Source organism: Antechinus flavipes, chromosome 1 (genome assembly GCF_016432865.1).
Source record: "Antechinus flavipes isolate AdamAnt ecotype Samford, QLD, Australia chromosome 1, AdamAnt_v2, whole genome shotgun sequence".
In the NCBI taxonomy this organism is placed as follows: Eukaryota; Metazoa; Chordata; class Mammalia; order Dasyuromorphia; family Dasyuridae; genus Antechinus; species Antechinus flavipes.
In genome coordinates, this window is record NC_067398.1 from 572,745,545 (window position 1) to 572,761,561 (window position 16,017).

A 16,017-nucleotide genomic window follows, 5' to 3' on the forward strand; every position below is an offset into this window, starting at 1 on the left:
ATGCTCCGGAGCACTAAACCAGAATTAAGCAATTGACTAGCCTCAGACTCTCCAGTAACAGAGATTCCATATATGTAATACCCAGCCTGGTCATGTTTCAATTTTGAACATATCTTCCTAGGGCCCCTTGCACCACAAAAGTTTCCCCACATTGGTCTTTGTTTTGCCTTGCAAAACAAAGCCTTGTACTGTGGGTTCTTTTGAGTGTGAGTTGGACTAGATTACCACTTACTCGTTCTTGCTTTGAAATTATCATGCTGTCACAGTGGCGTAACTTTGACTTTTTTCCAGTCTGTTGAAATCCTTTTGGATCTTAATTTTGTCATCTCTCCAAGCTTTTTATTATCTGCAAATTAGATAAGCATACCTTCCATGCCTTTACCCAAGCTTTACTGGACAAATGTCTTAAACTTCTGGACAAATCTCTTAAACTTTCTCTACTTTTGTTCCTTCATCTACAAAGTAGGAGTGATAATAATAATCCTCTTACTTACCACATAAGGTTGCCACAAATAAAAATCTATGATGGATGTGAAAGTACTTGGAAAAGCCAAAAAATTACTTTAAAAATACAGTCTTATTATTAATATTATCATTATGCATCCACGTAGGCATTTAATTGCCTACATAATCTGGAGGATTGACTTACTGTCTACAATGACAAGAACATATTCGGAGGCTTTGTATTGGGGAACAGGAGAGAAGAGCTCAAAGAATTGAGAGCTAGGGGAAAGGGAAGAAACAAAAAAAAATCAGTGAAATAGAAAAAATTTAGAGACATTATTCCTTAAATGTAGGAAAAAGAAAATTGAAAAAAGAAATTTAAAATATTCCATAATAAGAATTGTCAGTGAAAGGAATATTAACAGATCCCTGAGGAGTGAAAAGTACATTGGATTTGGGCTTGAAGAACAAATGCTTTTGAGTGTGATCTTGAGGACATCACTTAAGTTTTGAGTACCTCAGTTTACTTATCTACAAAATTAATATGTTAGACAATGCCCCATCAGTATGAAAGAAGGATTTAGGAAGGAGAGAAAGACTACAATCCACTCACTGATCTCATTGAGGAAGGAAGATGAGTAGACTTGGAATTCAGTAGAAAAAAGACTTGTTTGGTGGGGGATATGGATTAAGTGAACCTCAAAAAAGGAGAGGTTATTGAGTCATGGTAGTAGAGGGGGAACCTGGAGGTGGTACTGGGGAGCAAGGAATATTCCCCTGACTCCCCATTGAGGTGGGGGAATGAGCGAATGTATAATCAGTGTTAAAATGAGTGGCCTATGAGGCAGTGTCATCAAAAGGGAGCCAAAAGATGAAAGAATGAGAAAGGAAAAGATTTATATTTTGTCTGCAAGTGCTTATGATCTCAAGATATACATTCTTCTCAACTATATGTGAAATCAGATAAACACTTTGATGACTTTAGACATGATCTTTTGTGCTTTTTGGAAAATTGTGCAAAGTATAAAACATGAAAAAAAGAAGTTATACAATAATAAAAATAAAACACATGGATAAAGTAGAGACAGTGATGGGTGTTGGACTCAGTAATAATTCTTATGAAGGTACTTGGATCTTCACTTGCCTTAGCTAGAGTAGATTTAATCAAGGGAGGCAGACTTTAATGGTGATTATATTACAGCAACTACTAGTAGTATTTTTTAAACCTCTTGCATTACATCTAGATACAATTAGATAGAAGAGACATGACCATAGTATCTTGGATCTTTGTGAAGGAAAGAAACAAACATTAAGCACTTACTATGTGCCAGGCATTGTGCTAAGTCCTTTATAAATTCCAGCTTGTTCCTTCTAACAACCTTGGGAGTGGGAGTTATTATTATCCTCATTTTACAATTGAGGAAACAGGCAGACAGAGGTTAAATCACTTGCCCAGGATCACATCAGCTAGTAAGTGTCTGAGGCCAGATTTGAACTTCCTCAATCTAAGCCCAGTGTTCTATCCAATGAGCAATCTGTGTGTCTAGGGGCAGAAGTCTATACCTTTTGGAGTATATGTAGCATCTAACATTACATAGGATCTTTATGATATAATGTTCACAAAAACAATGCATAGGAATCCTCTGATGATGATTTAGACATTATAGTGCTTTATTTGTGAGTACATATTAGCAAGTCAGAGAAGGCATTGTAATATAATGTAAAGAACTTAAGGTCTTAAATGAACACTATTAGAGCTAGAAATGTCCTTAAAAGTCACATAATCCCATTTTTATCTTATAGATGAGGAAATTGAGACCCAGAGATGAAGGGATTGTTTAAGGTTATACAGGGATTGAGTGAATGAGATAAGACTAAAGTCACCACTTTTTTACTTTAATACTTTTCTGCTCCATAGCTGCATGCATTATCTAAACTTGGCAAGTTGTTTAACCGTTGTAAGCCACATTTTCCTTCTTGTAAAAGAGGGATAATAGAATTTTAGACTCCTCACCCCATTGGATTCCTTCAGGGAATGTAAACCTTAAAGGTTTGGGACATCTCTACAGGATTGCTGTGAGGATAAAATGAGATAATAATGTAAAGTGCTTAGCACAGTGCCTGGCACTTTAGTAAGTGCTCTATAAATGTTGTTAGCTATTGTTATTTTAAGCTATTAAAGCTTAAATAAACTTAAAAAAATTTTTTTACTAGTATAAAACAGGACTGAGACTTTTGGGACACCCTGTATAAACAAAAGCAAAATATATTTTACTTACCCAGTCTGAGGGGAGTGAATAAAAGTATGAAATTTATATATCTCGGCATCCATAGAGCACATTTTTTTTTTTTTGCATTTATATTATAACATTAGTTTGCATCTTAAATGATACTATTATTAAAGTACTCTTGGCTCAGATTGATTAAATTTGAATTTGTCTATATTAGTTAGGCTCATATCCTTGATTTAACATAATTACCCATTAAGACCAGCCTCTATAGGGATTCCAGCAAAATTCCTGAAGCTATAGATATAGTACTTGAATCTCTGAATTCAAATTTGGCCTTAGATACTTAACTGGATTTATGACCTTATATTAAGTCATTTAGCCATTGTTTATATCTCAATTTCCTCATCTATATAGAGATATTAATGCACTTACTTCACCAGATTGTTGTATGGATCCAGTAAGTTAATTTTAAAATGCTTGACATGGGGCCTGTGACATAGTAGTTGAAGAAATCATAAATGCTAGTTGCCTTCCCTTCTTTCTGTCCAGCACTACGTTGACAAAAGAAGCAGAGTGATTCACTTAGTTCTCTTGCCAAGCTGGGATTGAAGGAAGTGATGTTTCTGCTGACACAGTCTAAACATTTTTGCTTTCCTTGCCATAAGGGCCCAGTAATATTATGTGAACTGGCTTGGATGCTCTTTCTATTGCCCATTTTTCCTCTTGGATCCGTCTTTATTCTTATTGAGCCAGATAGTGATCAATCATCTGACCCAAGATTGGAGGACTAGGGGTGCTTTGCCTTGGAGCAAACCTGTTGGTCAGTAAGTTTATATTGCAATGGCATGAAATAAACAAAAAACAAGGAAAAACAGCCATTTTCACCCAAAGAAGTTAATACTGGTATGGTATGATAAAGGGAGTCTTATTCTTTCTTCTCTAAAAAAAAGTTGTTTCTAAGAGAATGCTTCCTAGTCTTTATTAAACACTCAAAAATACTTGTCAACCTGGTCAGAATTCTAAATTAAGAGAACAAAACCTAAGCATTCTGAGAAATATGAAAAGAGAACTGTAGTTAAAGTTCATAGTGAGGAGATTTATGAGAAAGAATTCTTAAGAGAATTGTGTAGGCAAACATGGAAGTGATTCATGTTCATGTAACATAGCTAGCTTCCCTTAAGACTCAACTGAAATCCTATTTTTAAAAGGCAATCTTTCCTCGTGTTTTCTATTCTCCCATCCCTTGGGCTTTTCCTTTGAGATTACCTTCTCCTTTGAGAGTTGAGATAACACTATGTAGATCTTGCATGCATAGTTTTTTCTTTTTATTCCTCTTCCAATAGACCATGTTTTTGTCTTTTTATCTAGCATAGCGTTCAGCTTAATGAATGTTTATGAACTGACCAACAGAAAAGCTCTCCTCTTATAATCAAGACGTTAACTTGAAAAGTGAGAACTAAATATTTTTAATCTAAAGTCAGCAACTAAAAGAGTCTTTCCCTAGAGTAGAGAAGTCCTGGCTCCCTCAATCATGTTAAAAAGCAAATTAGATATTGGATTCTCATGATTTTTATGATTTGATATGCATTACTTGGGCCTGAAAGAGAGCCACAGGGCTCCATTTGGGAGGAAAAACCTTTTACAAACTTCTTTCAGCTTACTATGAAGGTTAGTCTTCTTGGGGAACTTGTCAGCATTTGTGCATAGTACTTGCCTGGTCTGCTACCAAATCTGTCTCCCACTGCACCACTGAAAGAATATTCTAGTTTTTTCAGAAACTGCTCTGTGTATGGCACTATTAGGCATTGAGGATATGATGACCAAAATAAAAAAGTCTTTGCCCTCAAGGAGATCTTATTCTATTGAACAGAGACATAAATATAAGATAATCTTATTTATTTTAAAATTTATATTTATTCTGAATTTAGTAAAATGAGCATTTCCATATATATGTATGTATGTATATATATGTGTATATGTATATCTATATAGTAGAACATAAGATTGTACATGACATTGCAGATCCCTTTTATATGCAACTTGCTTTTCTATTTAAGTATGTTAAATTTAACTTATAGTTTTCAAATTTCTCTTGCTTGTCTGTGCTTCTTTTAGCTTTTTTTGTTTTCTCACTTCCATTTTTTTAAAAAAGATAACTCCATCATCCATCTTTCTTTCTCCTACCCTATCCCTATTCTCCTCTACATTTTCCCAGTTCCTCCCTGCTTTGAAAAAGAAAAAAGAAAAATTAAACCCTCATAACAGATATTTATAGTCAATCAAAACAAATCTCTAACCTGGTTGTGTCTGAAGATGTTTACTTTATTCTATATCTTGAGGCAATTATTTATTGGTCAAGTGATGGATAGTGTGCTTTGTTATCAGTCCTTAGCAATCATAGTTGCTCATTGCCTTGCTCAGTTCTCAAATTTTTTAAAATAACTTGTTAATGTATAAATTGTTCTGTTGGTTCTACTCAGTTTTTTCTGAATCAGTTCATAGAAATTTTCCCAGCATTCTCCAAATCTATTTCTTTAATAATAATAATAATATTCCATTGCATTTATAAATCATGGTTTCTTTATCCATTCCTCAGTAGACAGGTATCCTTTTGATTTCCAATTCTTTGTTACTACAAAAAGAGCTGTTATATATTATTTGTACATGAATCATTTTCCTCTTGTTTTGATATCTTTGAACATGATCTTAGGGATGCTACTGTTCAGAAAGTATGCACAGTTTGGGACTCTTGGGGGAAAATGGACAATAGTGTGACAGAATTTAGGTATAAGCCAATATTTCACACAAAATTTTAAATTGCTTTCCTGAACAGGTTGACTAGGTCATAGACACAGCAAAATTCTCCTTAGTGTATCTGTTTTCTTGCAGTCCTTCCAACAATTATAATTTTCCTTTAAAAAAAAATTGACTTTGCTAATCTGTTTAGTCTGAGATAGAACCTCTGGGTTGCCTTAATTTTCATTTCTCTAATTATTAATGATTTGGACTTTTTTTTATGTTATTGTTGATAGTTTGAATTTCTTCTTTTTAATGGTTCTTATTCTTAAAATTTTGAATCTGTTCTATACTATATCTTGAATAGAAGACCTTTATCAGAGACACTTGCTGTAAATCCTCCTCCCCGCCCCCCCCCCCCCCCCTTGGCTAGTTTTTAACTATACTGGTTTTGTTTATGCAAAACCTTTTTAATTTTATATAATCATAATTGTTCATTTTATCTTCTGTGAACTTCTTTAACTCTTGTTTGTTCATGAACTCTTCCCCTTATCCATAAATATGAAAAGTAATTTCTTCCTTGTTTTTCCAATTTGTTTTTGATGTCACCCTTTAAGTCAAATATTCATTTGAAGCTTTTCTTAGCACATTATGTGAGATGTCAGTTTATACTTAATTTCTTTCAAAATGTTATTAAATCTTCCCTGAATTAAAAAAAAAGATTGACATTGAATTCTCCGTAGCTGGGATCTTTGGTTTTATTAAATATTTAACTGTATCCATTTGCTTCTGAAACTTGAATTTCTAATCTAGTCCATGTCAATTTCATTATTTGATAGAATTATTTTGTTGTTTCAATTGATTTAAGATTTATTTAGTTTCTTTTTTTGAGATTGGATCATTTAAATTTTCATGTTCTTGTTTTTTCTTGTCCTGTTAACTTGGATATTTTATATTTTCAAATATATTTATCCATAGAATTTATTCTTGTTGGCAAAATAATTTCAAATAATTTTTTTTGTGTTTCTTCATTTTTTGTGTGCATTGCTCTTTTTATTTTTAATGCTAATAATTTTGTTCTCTTTTTAAAAAATCAGTTAATGCTTGATATTTAATTTTAAGAAATGCATTATATATAATTGTATTTTGATATATAAATTCAGTATTTTTATTTTTAATTTTGCTCATCACTTTCAGAAATTTTCAGAGTTTCTATATTGATATTTTGTTTTTCAGATAGTTTTAAAAATTTCATGCCTAATTTATTGATTTGGGTTTTTTTTTCTCTATTTGGCTGATGAAAGTACTTACAAATACAAACTTTCTCCTAAGGATTACTTTGACAATATCCTTAAAGTTTTGGTATGTTGTCACAATATTATTATTTTCTTTTTTCAAATTCTATGTAAATTCCTATGTTTGCCTTAATTTTCTCATTCAGAAAATGGGGATAATAAGTACACCTACCTTCTAGGGTTGTGAAAATCAAATGAGATAATAATTGTAAAGTTCTATTGTAGGTGTTATGTAAATGGCAGCTATTATTATTTTATGGTTTATTCTTTATTCCCATCAATTCTTTAGGATTTTTTCTGCTAAATTTTAATACTTTATTCAAAATGTCTGTGATTGAATATAATTTTCTATGTAAAGATATATTAATATTATTTATGTTAATGTTCTGTTTTTCTCTTTTTGTGAGCTTTTTATGCCCTAAAACATGCGCAGTGGTCAATTTTTGTAGTTTCATGTACTTCTGAGATACACACACATACACACACGTGTATATATAGATAATATATGCAAGTATGTTATACACACATACATACATAGACAGTTACCGAAGTCTATCATATCTAACTTTCTAAAATTTCATTTGGAAAAAATTTATTTTTTTTCTTCTTTATTTTTTGTTAGATTTCTTTATGTCTAAGAAGGGATACATTAAATCTTAAAACTATTAAGAGTTTTACTATTTCTTCCCTATACATTAAAAAAAATTTCTTTGGGTAATTAGATTCAATGGCATTTGGTGTGTGTATATATGAAGAATTGGACATTAATTCATTATTTATGATTCCATTAAGCATTATGTAGCTTACTTATTTCTTTTAATAAAACTTAATTTTACTATTGCCTCATCTTATAGCATAATAGCTACTACTTCCTTTTTTGTGTTCACCTAAATGAAAGGTTTTTCTCTAGTTCATTATTTTAACTATGTTAATTTTTATATTTTATGTCTTATAAACAACTTGTGTTAGCTTTTGCTTTCTGATCCATTCTGCTGTTCTCTTCCATTTTATGGATGGGTTTGTCCCATTTACATTCACATTATGATTGTTATTAATTGTGTATTTACCTCTGTATGATTATGCTAAGACTATACTTTCTTAGCTCCCAGTCTCTTTATTAGGATACAAGTGATGAAAGAGGAGACATGCTCAGGACCACTGATCTATATTAATACTATTTCCTCTTCTGTATCCCCTCTTATCTTTCTCTCACCCACATCAGTTTCTTACTCTTTCTTTCTTTTTTAACACCTCTTCATAATCCATATTCCAAGGTTGAAGTTTATTTGTTTATGATCAGTCCTTTCTTGAATTTATCCTTTTTCTCATTTTCTACATAGTCTTTCCTAGTTCTTTTGTTTCCCTTTTCAGCTCAATGTATTCCTACAACAAATATCTTTATGTATGTGTGTGTGTTCTGCCTTCAACCCTTATTATGTATGTTGATTATGGGAGGTAGCAAGCCCTATCTCCTTTTCTTCCCTGATTTATTATTTTTACCCTTCCTTTTATTTCTTAAGATCACCAAAATACAATTCAGTTTCCCAGGTCTTCTGTTTTATTTAACTCCTTTTTTTGGATCCTTGATGATATTTGGTCCTGGAAGGACATTTATTCCTTTATTTCACCCTTGTGATAATTTCTTCCAATTGCTCAAATATATTTATCTTTTTTATATTTTTTATTTGTATTTTTATATTTCTAGTCAACTCTGGTCTTTTCATTTGAAATGATTAGAAATCCTCTTATTTCATTAAAGGTCCATTCCCTTCCATTAGGATCAGATTTAATTTTGCCAGTTAAAATTGATTTCAGATGTTTAACTTTTGCTTTTTAGAATATTATCTTATAAGCTTTAGCTGCCAAACCTCATGTGATAATGATTGCAGCTCTTTGGTCCTTGAACTCTTTCTTTCTGATAGCTTATATTAATTTTTTCTTTGTTTTGGAAGCTCTGGATTTTGTCTTTTACTTGTTTAGGTGTTTATTTTAAAGTTTTTTTCAAGAATTGGTAAATTCTTTCTACATTCACTTTGCTTGCCCCTCTAATTTCTTTCCCCTGAATTTTGTCTTCTACAGCCCACCTTCTTAAACTGTGGGTTGCAACCTCATATTGAGTCTTGTAACTGAATGTGAGAGTTGTCAAATTTTGAATTATTATCAGTAAATTTTTCTATTTGTATACCTATATAATATGTAAAAATTTTTTGGGTGAAAAGGGGTTGCAAAATGGACACCTTTTCTAATTCCTGTTACTTCTAGTATTTTCCTCTTGTGGATTATTTATCCTGTATATCATTTGTTTTTGCATAATTTTTTTCATGTCTTTCCCATTAAATTGTGAGGTTTTTTTTTTTTAGGATAAGAATTGTCTTTTGCCTTCTTTTATCCCCAGCACTTAGCACAGTGCCAGATATCTAGAAGGTGCTAAATAAATGCTTATTGACTGAGTGGTTCTGTTAGATCCAGGCAATTTTTATTGATGATTACTTGAGATGTGATTTCTAGGCTTTTTTTTTTTTAGGTCATTGTTTTTGTCTCAGTTTCACAACTACAGGCCCCAACCCTATTCCCATATTGAAAGGTTTCTGTCTCTGGCTATCCTGGACTGGAAGATACCTACTATTATTTTTTCTTGGCTTTTCCATGGTTTGTTGCTCTTTCTCAGTCTTTGCTGAAAGTTGTGAAAAAGAGCTAGGTTTCTTCTCATTCTACCGTTTTTCTGGTCTCATTAGAAATAGCTTTATTAATAATCAGCTTTATTGTCTTATACAATTTCAGGGGCTGCATTCCTGGCTATCACAACTATCTATGCTAAGAGTGGATCAGCATTTGTAGTGCCAAGTGCTTCTGCCAAAGCAGGTGTGGAAATAATGAGCCTGTAAGTAATAATCATTTTTATCCTGCAACTTAAGTTGATTGATGCAATTTAGTAGCACCTGCTGTACTAGTAGCCTTTTTTAAAACTCCTTTTACTTGCATTTTGACCATCTTATAGATGCAAGACACCTCTATAGATACTAAACAGCAGCCCTAAGTGAATTTTAATGTATTTACTGCATATTGTAGAGCTAATCTACTTTCACACATTGGCCAAACAGAGATTAAGAAAGCAGGCATTTAGCATTTCAAGGTAGTTATAGAAAAGGTACACTATCAACTGAGGCAGCTAGGTAACACAGTAGAGTACAAGGCCTGAAGTCAGAAAAGTTCATCTTTCTGAATTCAAATCTAGCCTCAGACTCTTAGTAGCTGTGTGACTGTAAGCAAGTTACTTAATCCTGTCTGCCTTAGTTTTCTCATTTGTCAAATGAGCTGGAGAAGAAAATGGTAAGCACTCTGGTATCTTTGCCAAGAAAACCTAAATAGGGTCACAAAAAGAGTCAAGACACGACTGAAAAAAATGACTGAAGTTCAAAGTGTTTTAGTGTTATGCATATGGTGAGCAATTTGTTAAATTGGTGAAAATTAGTCTGCAAAGTACTAACTTCCATTGTCTTGGTGGCAGTAGGTACTGTGCATCCTTGGAAAACAGATTTGCTAGGTGTGGTGTTGTGTGCCTGTGTTTCCTGATGTTAAGAAGGTCTCTTGTGCTTGGGAGTTCTGAGATTCAGTAAAACAAATTTGGCATTTACTTGGTGATCCCTCAGGAGAGAAGAGGGGTAAATTGGTAGGTCAATTAGAGAGCATTGTGCTGATTAGAGTGGGGTTGGGTCTGTGAGTGAGTCCCCATATTTCTAGCCTGGGCAAGATAGGAAGACTTAATCTATGCATTTTACATTTATTTTTAAAATTTTCAGTTCCAAATTCTTTTTCTCTCAACCCTCTCACACCAATTGAGAAATCAGTACCTTTTTTCCCCTTTGCCTAAAGATAGGTTTATTTAAGAAAAGAAGTTTCAGATAAAATGAGAGATAAAATGGGCACCAGAAGTGGCAAATATGAAATAAAGTTGGGAGAGCAGTACCAAAGAAAGGCATTTGGAAGAATCCATTAAAGGAATGTGTCATGAGGCCTAAACATGCTAGATCCATACAGGAGTTTAGCAGACTAATCAGATTTAGCTGTAGTAAGAAGAAAGATGCTATTAAAGGGAAGGCACTATGAGGAGGGAAAGAGAATAACTTGATAGTAGGCTTAGTCCATGGAAGGTCGGTGCCCTTTTTAAGGACAATTTCTTTATTGATTTCCTATTCTCTATGATAATTTCTAGGTCTCTTGCAGCTGAATGGAGTAGATATGGCATGCGATTCAATGTGATACAACCAGGACCTATCAAAACTAAAGTAAGTCTTAGTTAATGTAACATCATGATGCATATGGAATGTAAGAATATTGAATAACTGCCCTTTTATTTAAGATATATAGAAATGACCATTGGGCAATTGATTGCCTTGTAATATTGAAATATATTAATATTGAAATGGCTACATTCAGTTATCTAGAATTTTAAAGTAAGAACAAATGAAAAGAAAGGTGAAGAATCAACAAAATTTATATTACATGCATATATATTTCATGCATTTTAGTAGTAATTTCAAAGTAAAGCTGACGTAATTATCATTATTTAGGAAAGAGTGTGGTTTAGTGGAAAAAGCGCTGGATTTAGAGTCAGGAGAGTGTAGGTTTCAGTTCTACCTGTGCTTCCTACTCTCTTTGTAACCTAGCAAGTCAATTAATCTTGCTATGCTTGAGACTATTTATCTATAAAATGTGAAGTTTTGAACTAAATGCTCTCTCTCTTTTTTTTTAATATGTGTTTATTTTTAACATTTATTTAAAAAATTGTTGACTCCCAATTTCTCTCTTTCCTTGTTGCCTTCCCTTGTCCACTGAGAGGCAAGCAATACATCCATTATGCTTAGATTTCTTTTATGATTCCTTTCAGATTTGAATCTTGGATGCTGAGAACATTAGGTACTTCATAGAATCTAACTGGCAAAAGATGTGTCTCTACTGGAAATGATATCAGCCCACAGCTAAAATTTAACACTTTACATAATACACCAAATGAGAATTTTTTCTGGCCTTTGTTTGAAGCCCTTTAGTGAGGGAGAATCTTGTTCCTTCTATCAGTCTTGCCCACTCTTATTTTTTTTTTTAAATAATAGCTTTTTATTTTTCAAAATATATGCAAAGATAGTTTTCAGCATTCACCCTTGCAAAATCTTGTGTTCAAATTTTTCTTCATCACTCTGCCCTCTCCCCTAGAGAGCAAGTAATCCAATATATGCTAAACATAAGCAATTCTTCAAAATGTATTTCCACATTTATCATGCTGCACAAGAAAAATCAGATCAAAAGGGAAAAAATGAGAAAGAAAAATCAAGCAAGCAAACAACAACAAAAGGTGAAAATACTATGTTTTGATCCGCATTCAGAATTTGTAGCCCTCTTTGTGAATGCTGATGGCTCTCTCCATCATAAGTCTATCAAAACTTGCTTAAATCGCCTTGCTATTGAAAAGAGCCATATCCATCAGAATTGATTGTCATGTAATATTGTTGCTGTGTATGATGTTCTCTTGATTCTATTCATTTCACTTAGCATCAGTTCACTTAACATCAAGTTTCTCCAGACCTCTCTGAAACCATCCTGCTTATCGTTTTTTATAGAACAATAATATTCCATTGCATTTATTTGCCCACTCTTTTGTAGCTCTAATTCTCAAGTTGAAATCTTTTCTGTAGCTTCTTCTTATTGCTCTTGATTAATCATCTTGTCCTAAGTCTTCATTTCTCCAGGCTAATCATCCTCAGTTTTTACCCTTGGTTCTCACTTTCAGTTATTTCAGTTCATCGGACTGTGCATTCTTGAGGACAAGGACTTTTTTTTTTTTTTTTTGGCCTTTCTTGGCATCCACAGTACTTAGCAAGGTGTCAGACACATAGTGGGCACTTAATAAATATTTACTGTTGACTGATAGACTTCAGCTAGTCCTAACATATTTGTCAGTGATTATGATATGGTCTCTAGCCCACATACTTTGTAATTCAGTGACACTGATCTTGCTTATTCTTTTAGCAAGACACATCCATCTCCTGAATCCAAGTATTTTTATTTATAGTGTTCTGTGCCTGTAATTTCTCTTCTTACTCCCTCTGTTTTCTTGGCTTCCCTGCCTTGCTTCAAGTCTCATTGAAGGTCCCACCTTCTGCAAAAAGCCTTTCCCAGTGCTCTGCAGTCTTCCCTGGTGTAATTAATCTACATTAATCTACAAGAGATGTGTGCAGTCTCTTCCATTAGACTGGGAGCTCCTTGAGTGAACAGACTGTTTTGTCTTATTTTGTTTTGTTTTTACATTTCATTGTATCACCAACTGTTAGCACAATGCCTGCCACATAGAAGGTGTTCAAGAATGTCTTATGACTGACTAGAGGAAAGACTGAAAGGGGAGAGAACTTGAGGCAAGGAGACCAACCAGCAGTTATTGAAGAAGTTCAGGCATGCGGTAAAAAAGAGCTCGCACCTCAGTGCCAGACGAGAGGAGGGATGGTGCAAGAAAGATGTTTCAAAGCTAGAAATGAAAGGACTTAGCAACTGATTGATATTGGAGAATGAGTGATGGTGGGGTAAAGGGTGATATCTAGGTTGTGAGCTTGGATGACTCAAAATACTGTCCTTGTTCTTTCTTTGATTCTGATTTTGTACTTGACAAAAATAAAAAAGCTCATTTTGTTTATGTTAGTATTCTTTGCTCCCTTCAGCTCATTTGAGATTTGGTTATCCTATTTTCATTTTGGACTATGCTGCATATTTGTATTTAACCTGTCAACCAATAGATATGTAGTATGTGAATCACCTTGTGTAGTGCTAGAGATACAGGGAAAAGCAAATTCTAATGCCAGGACACAATGTGCTAACATTTATGTACATACAAAGCATGTTTATACAAAGTATAAAGTGGATTTATATGGGAGATTATTCCTCAGTTACTTTGTTTCTATCTTCTAAACATGTGTTTAAAACTTTTTTTTTAAGTTGATGCCTTTTTTTGTATCAAGTCTAGTCAAGTCAACCAGCGTTTATTAAATTCCTACCAAATGTCACTTAATGAGCTAAGTAAACCTGGGGGAAAGTAAAACCAGTGTCGGCTCTCAGAGATTTCACAATCTAATGAGGGCAAGGAAGAAGATAATGTACAAACAATTATATACATTTAGGCTCAATTGGAGATGAAACAGAGGGAAAACATTAGCATTAAGGTGGACTCAATAATGGCTCATTTACATTTATCCCTACTAATCTCATTTTATTAGATCTGTTCTGTGATCAAACCTGGTGAGATGTCTTGGAACTCTAATTCTGTTACCCAACCTACTGATTGTCTCTCTCAGTTTTATGACTTTTGCAAATTTGATAATCCTATTATCCATGTCTTCATCTAAGGTACTGATTTAATCTTTTTCAATACCACTAAGCCCACTGTCTTTTTACAGAAGATGAGATATTAGCAGATACTTGAAAGAAGCTAGAGGAGCTAAGAGACAGAGATGAAGGGGACGATTCCAGGTATAGAGGACTGCCAGTAAAAATGATCAGTTGAGAGATAAGAGTGTTTTGTATGAGAAACAGAAAGGAAACAAATGTCTGATCACAGAGTATATAGGGGTGAGATACATCACAAACATTTATTGTTATGATCATCTTTACCTTAATCATGAGCTTTTTCCTTCTGACAAAAATTAAGCAAAACTAGAACAGTCGTATCTTTTTTTTTTTTAATTTTATTTTATTTAATAATAACTTTGTATTGACAGAATCCATGCCAGGGTAATTTTTTACAACATTATCCCTTGCACTCGCTTATGTTTCGTTTTTCTCCCTCCCTCCCTCCACCCCCTCACACCCCCCCCCCCAAGATGGCAAGCAGTCCTATATATGTTAAATATGTTGCAGTATATCCTAGATATAACACATATTTGCAGAACCAAACAGTTCTCCTGTTGCACAGGGAGAATTGGATTCAGAAGATAAAAATAACTCGGGAAGAAAATCAAAAATGCAAATAATTCACATTCGTTTCCCAGTGTTCCTTCTTTGGGTGTAGCTGTTTCTGTCCAACATTTATCCATTGGAACTCAGTTAGGTCTCTTTGTCATAGAAATCCACTTCCATCAGAATACATCCTCATACAATATCATTGTCGAAGTGTATGATGATCTCCTGGTTCTGCTCATCTCACTTAGCATCAGTCCATGTAGGTCTCTCCAAGCCTCTCTATATTCATCCTGTTGGTCATTTCTTACAGAACAATAATATTCCATAACATTCATATACCACAATTTACCCAGTCATTCTCCAATTGATGGGCATCCATTCATTTTCCAGTTTCTAGCCACTACAAACAGGGCTGCCACAAACATTTTGGCACATACAGGTCCCTTTCCTTTTTTTAGTATCTCTTTGGGGTATAAGCCCAATAGAAACACTGCTGGATCAAAGGGTATGCACAGTTTGATAACTTTTTGGGCATAATTCCAGATTGCTCTCCAGAATGGTTGGATTCGTTCACAACTCTACCAACAATGCATCAGTGTCCCCGTTTTCCCGCATCCCCTCCAACATTCATCATTATTTTTTCCTGTCATCTTAGCCAATCTGACAGGTGTGTAGTGATATCTCAGAGTTGTCTTAATTTGCATTTCTTTGATCAATAGTGATTTGGAACACTCTTTCATGTGAGTGGTAATAGTTTCAATTTCATCATCTGAAAATTGTCTGTTCATATCCTTTGACCATTTATCAATTGGAGAATGGCTTGATTTTTTAAAAATTTGAGTCAGTTCTCTATATATTTTGGAAATGAGGCCTTTATCAGAACCTTTAATTGTAAAGATGTTTTCCCAGTTTGTTGCTTCCCTACTAATCTTGTTTGCATTCGTTCTGTTTGTACAAAGGCTTTTTAATTTGATATAATCAAAATTTTCTATTTTGTGATCAGTAATGGTCTCTAGTTCATCTTTGGTCACAAATTTCTTTCTCCTCCACAAGTCTGAGAGATAAACTATCCTATGTTCCTCTAATTTATTTATAATCTCGTTCTTTATGCCTAGATCATGGACCCATTTTGATCTTATCTTGGTATATGGTGTTAAGTGTGGGTCCTTGCCTAATTTCTGCCATACTAATTTCCAATTATCCCAGCAGTTTTTATCAAATAATGAATTCTTTTCCCAGAAGTTAGGGGCTTTGGGTTTGTCAAACACTAGATTGCTATAGTTGACTATTCTGTCTTGTGAACCTAGCCTTTTCCACTGATCCACTAATCTATTTCTTAGCCAATACCAAATGGTTTTGGTGACTGCTGC

At 33.7% G+C, this 16,017-nt stretch overlaps 1 protein-coding gene across 2 annotated transcripts in view; it reads left to right on the forward strand.

Annotated features, from left to right (window-relative positions):
- The window catches only part of DECR1 (2,4-dienoyl-CoA reductase 1), a 61,568-nt gene that overhangs the window by 40,079 nt on the left and 5,472 nt on the right, over nucleotides 1–16,017 (forward strand). For both annotated transcript variants that reach the window (XM_051970823.1, XM_051970824.1), the window contains 2 exons: nucleotides 9,488–9,587; nucleotides 10,920–10,992. In XM_051970823.1, the coding sequence (XP_051826783.1) occupies nucleotides 9,488–9,587; nucleotides 10,920–10,992 (173 nt within the window). The remainder of the gene's footprint in view (nucleotides 1–9,487; nucleotides 9,588–10,919; nucleotides 10,993–16,017) is intronic.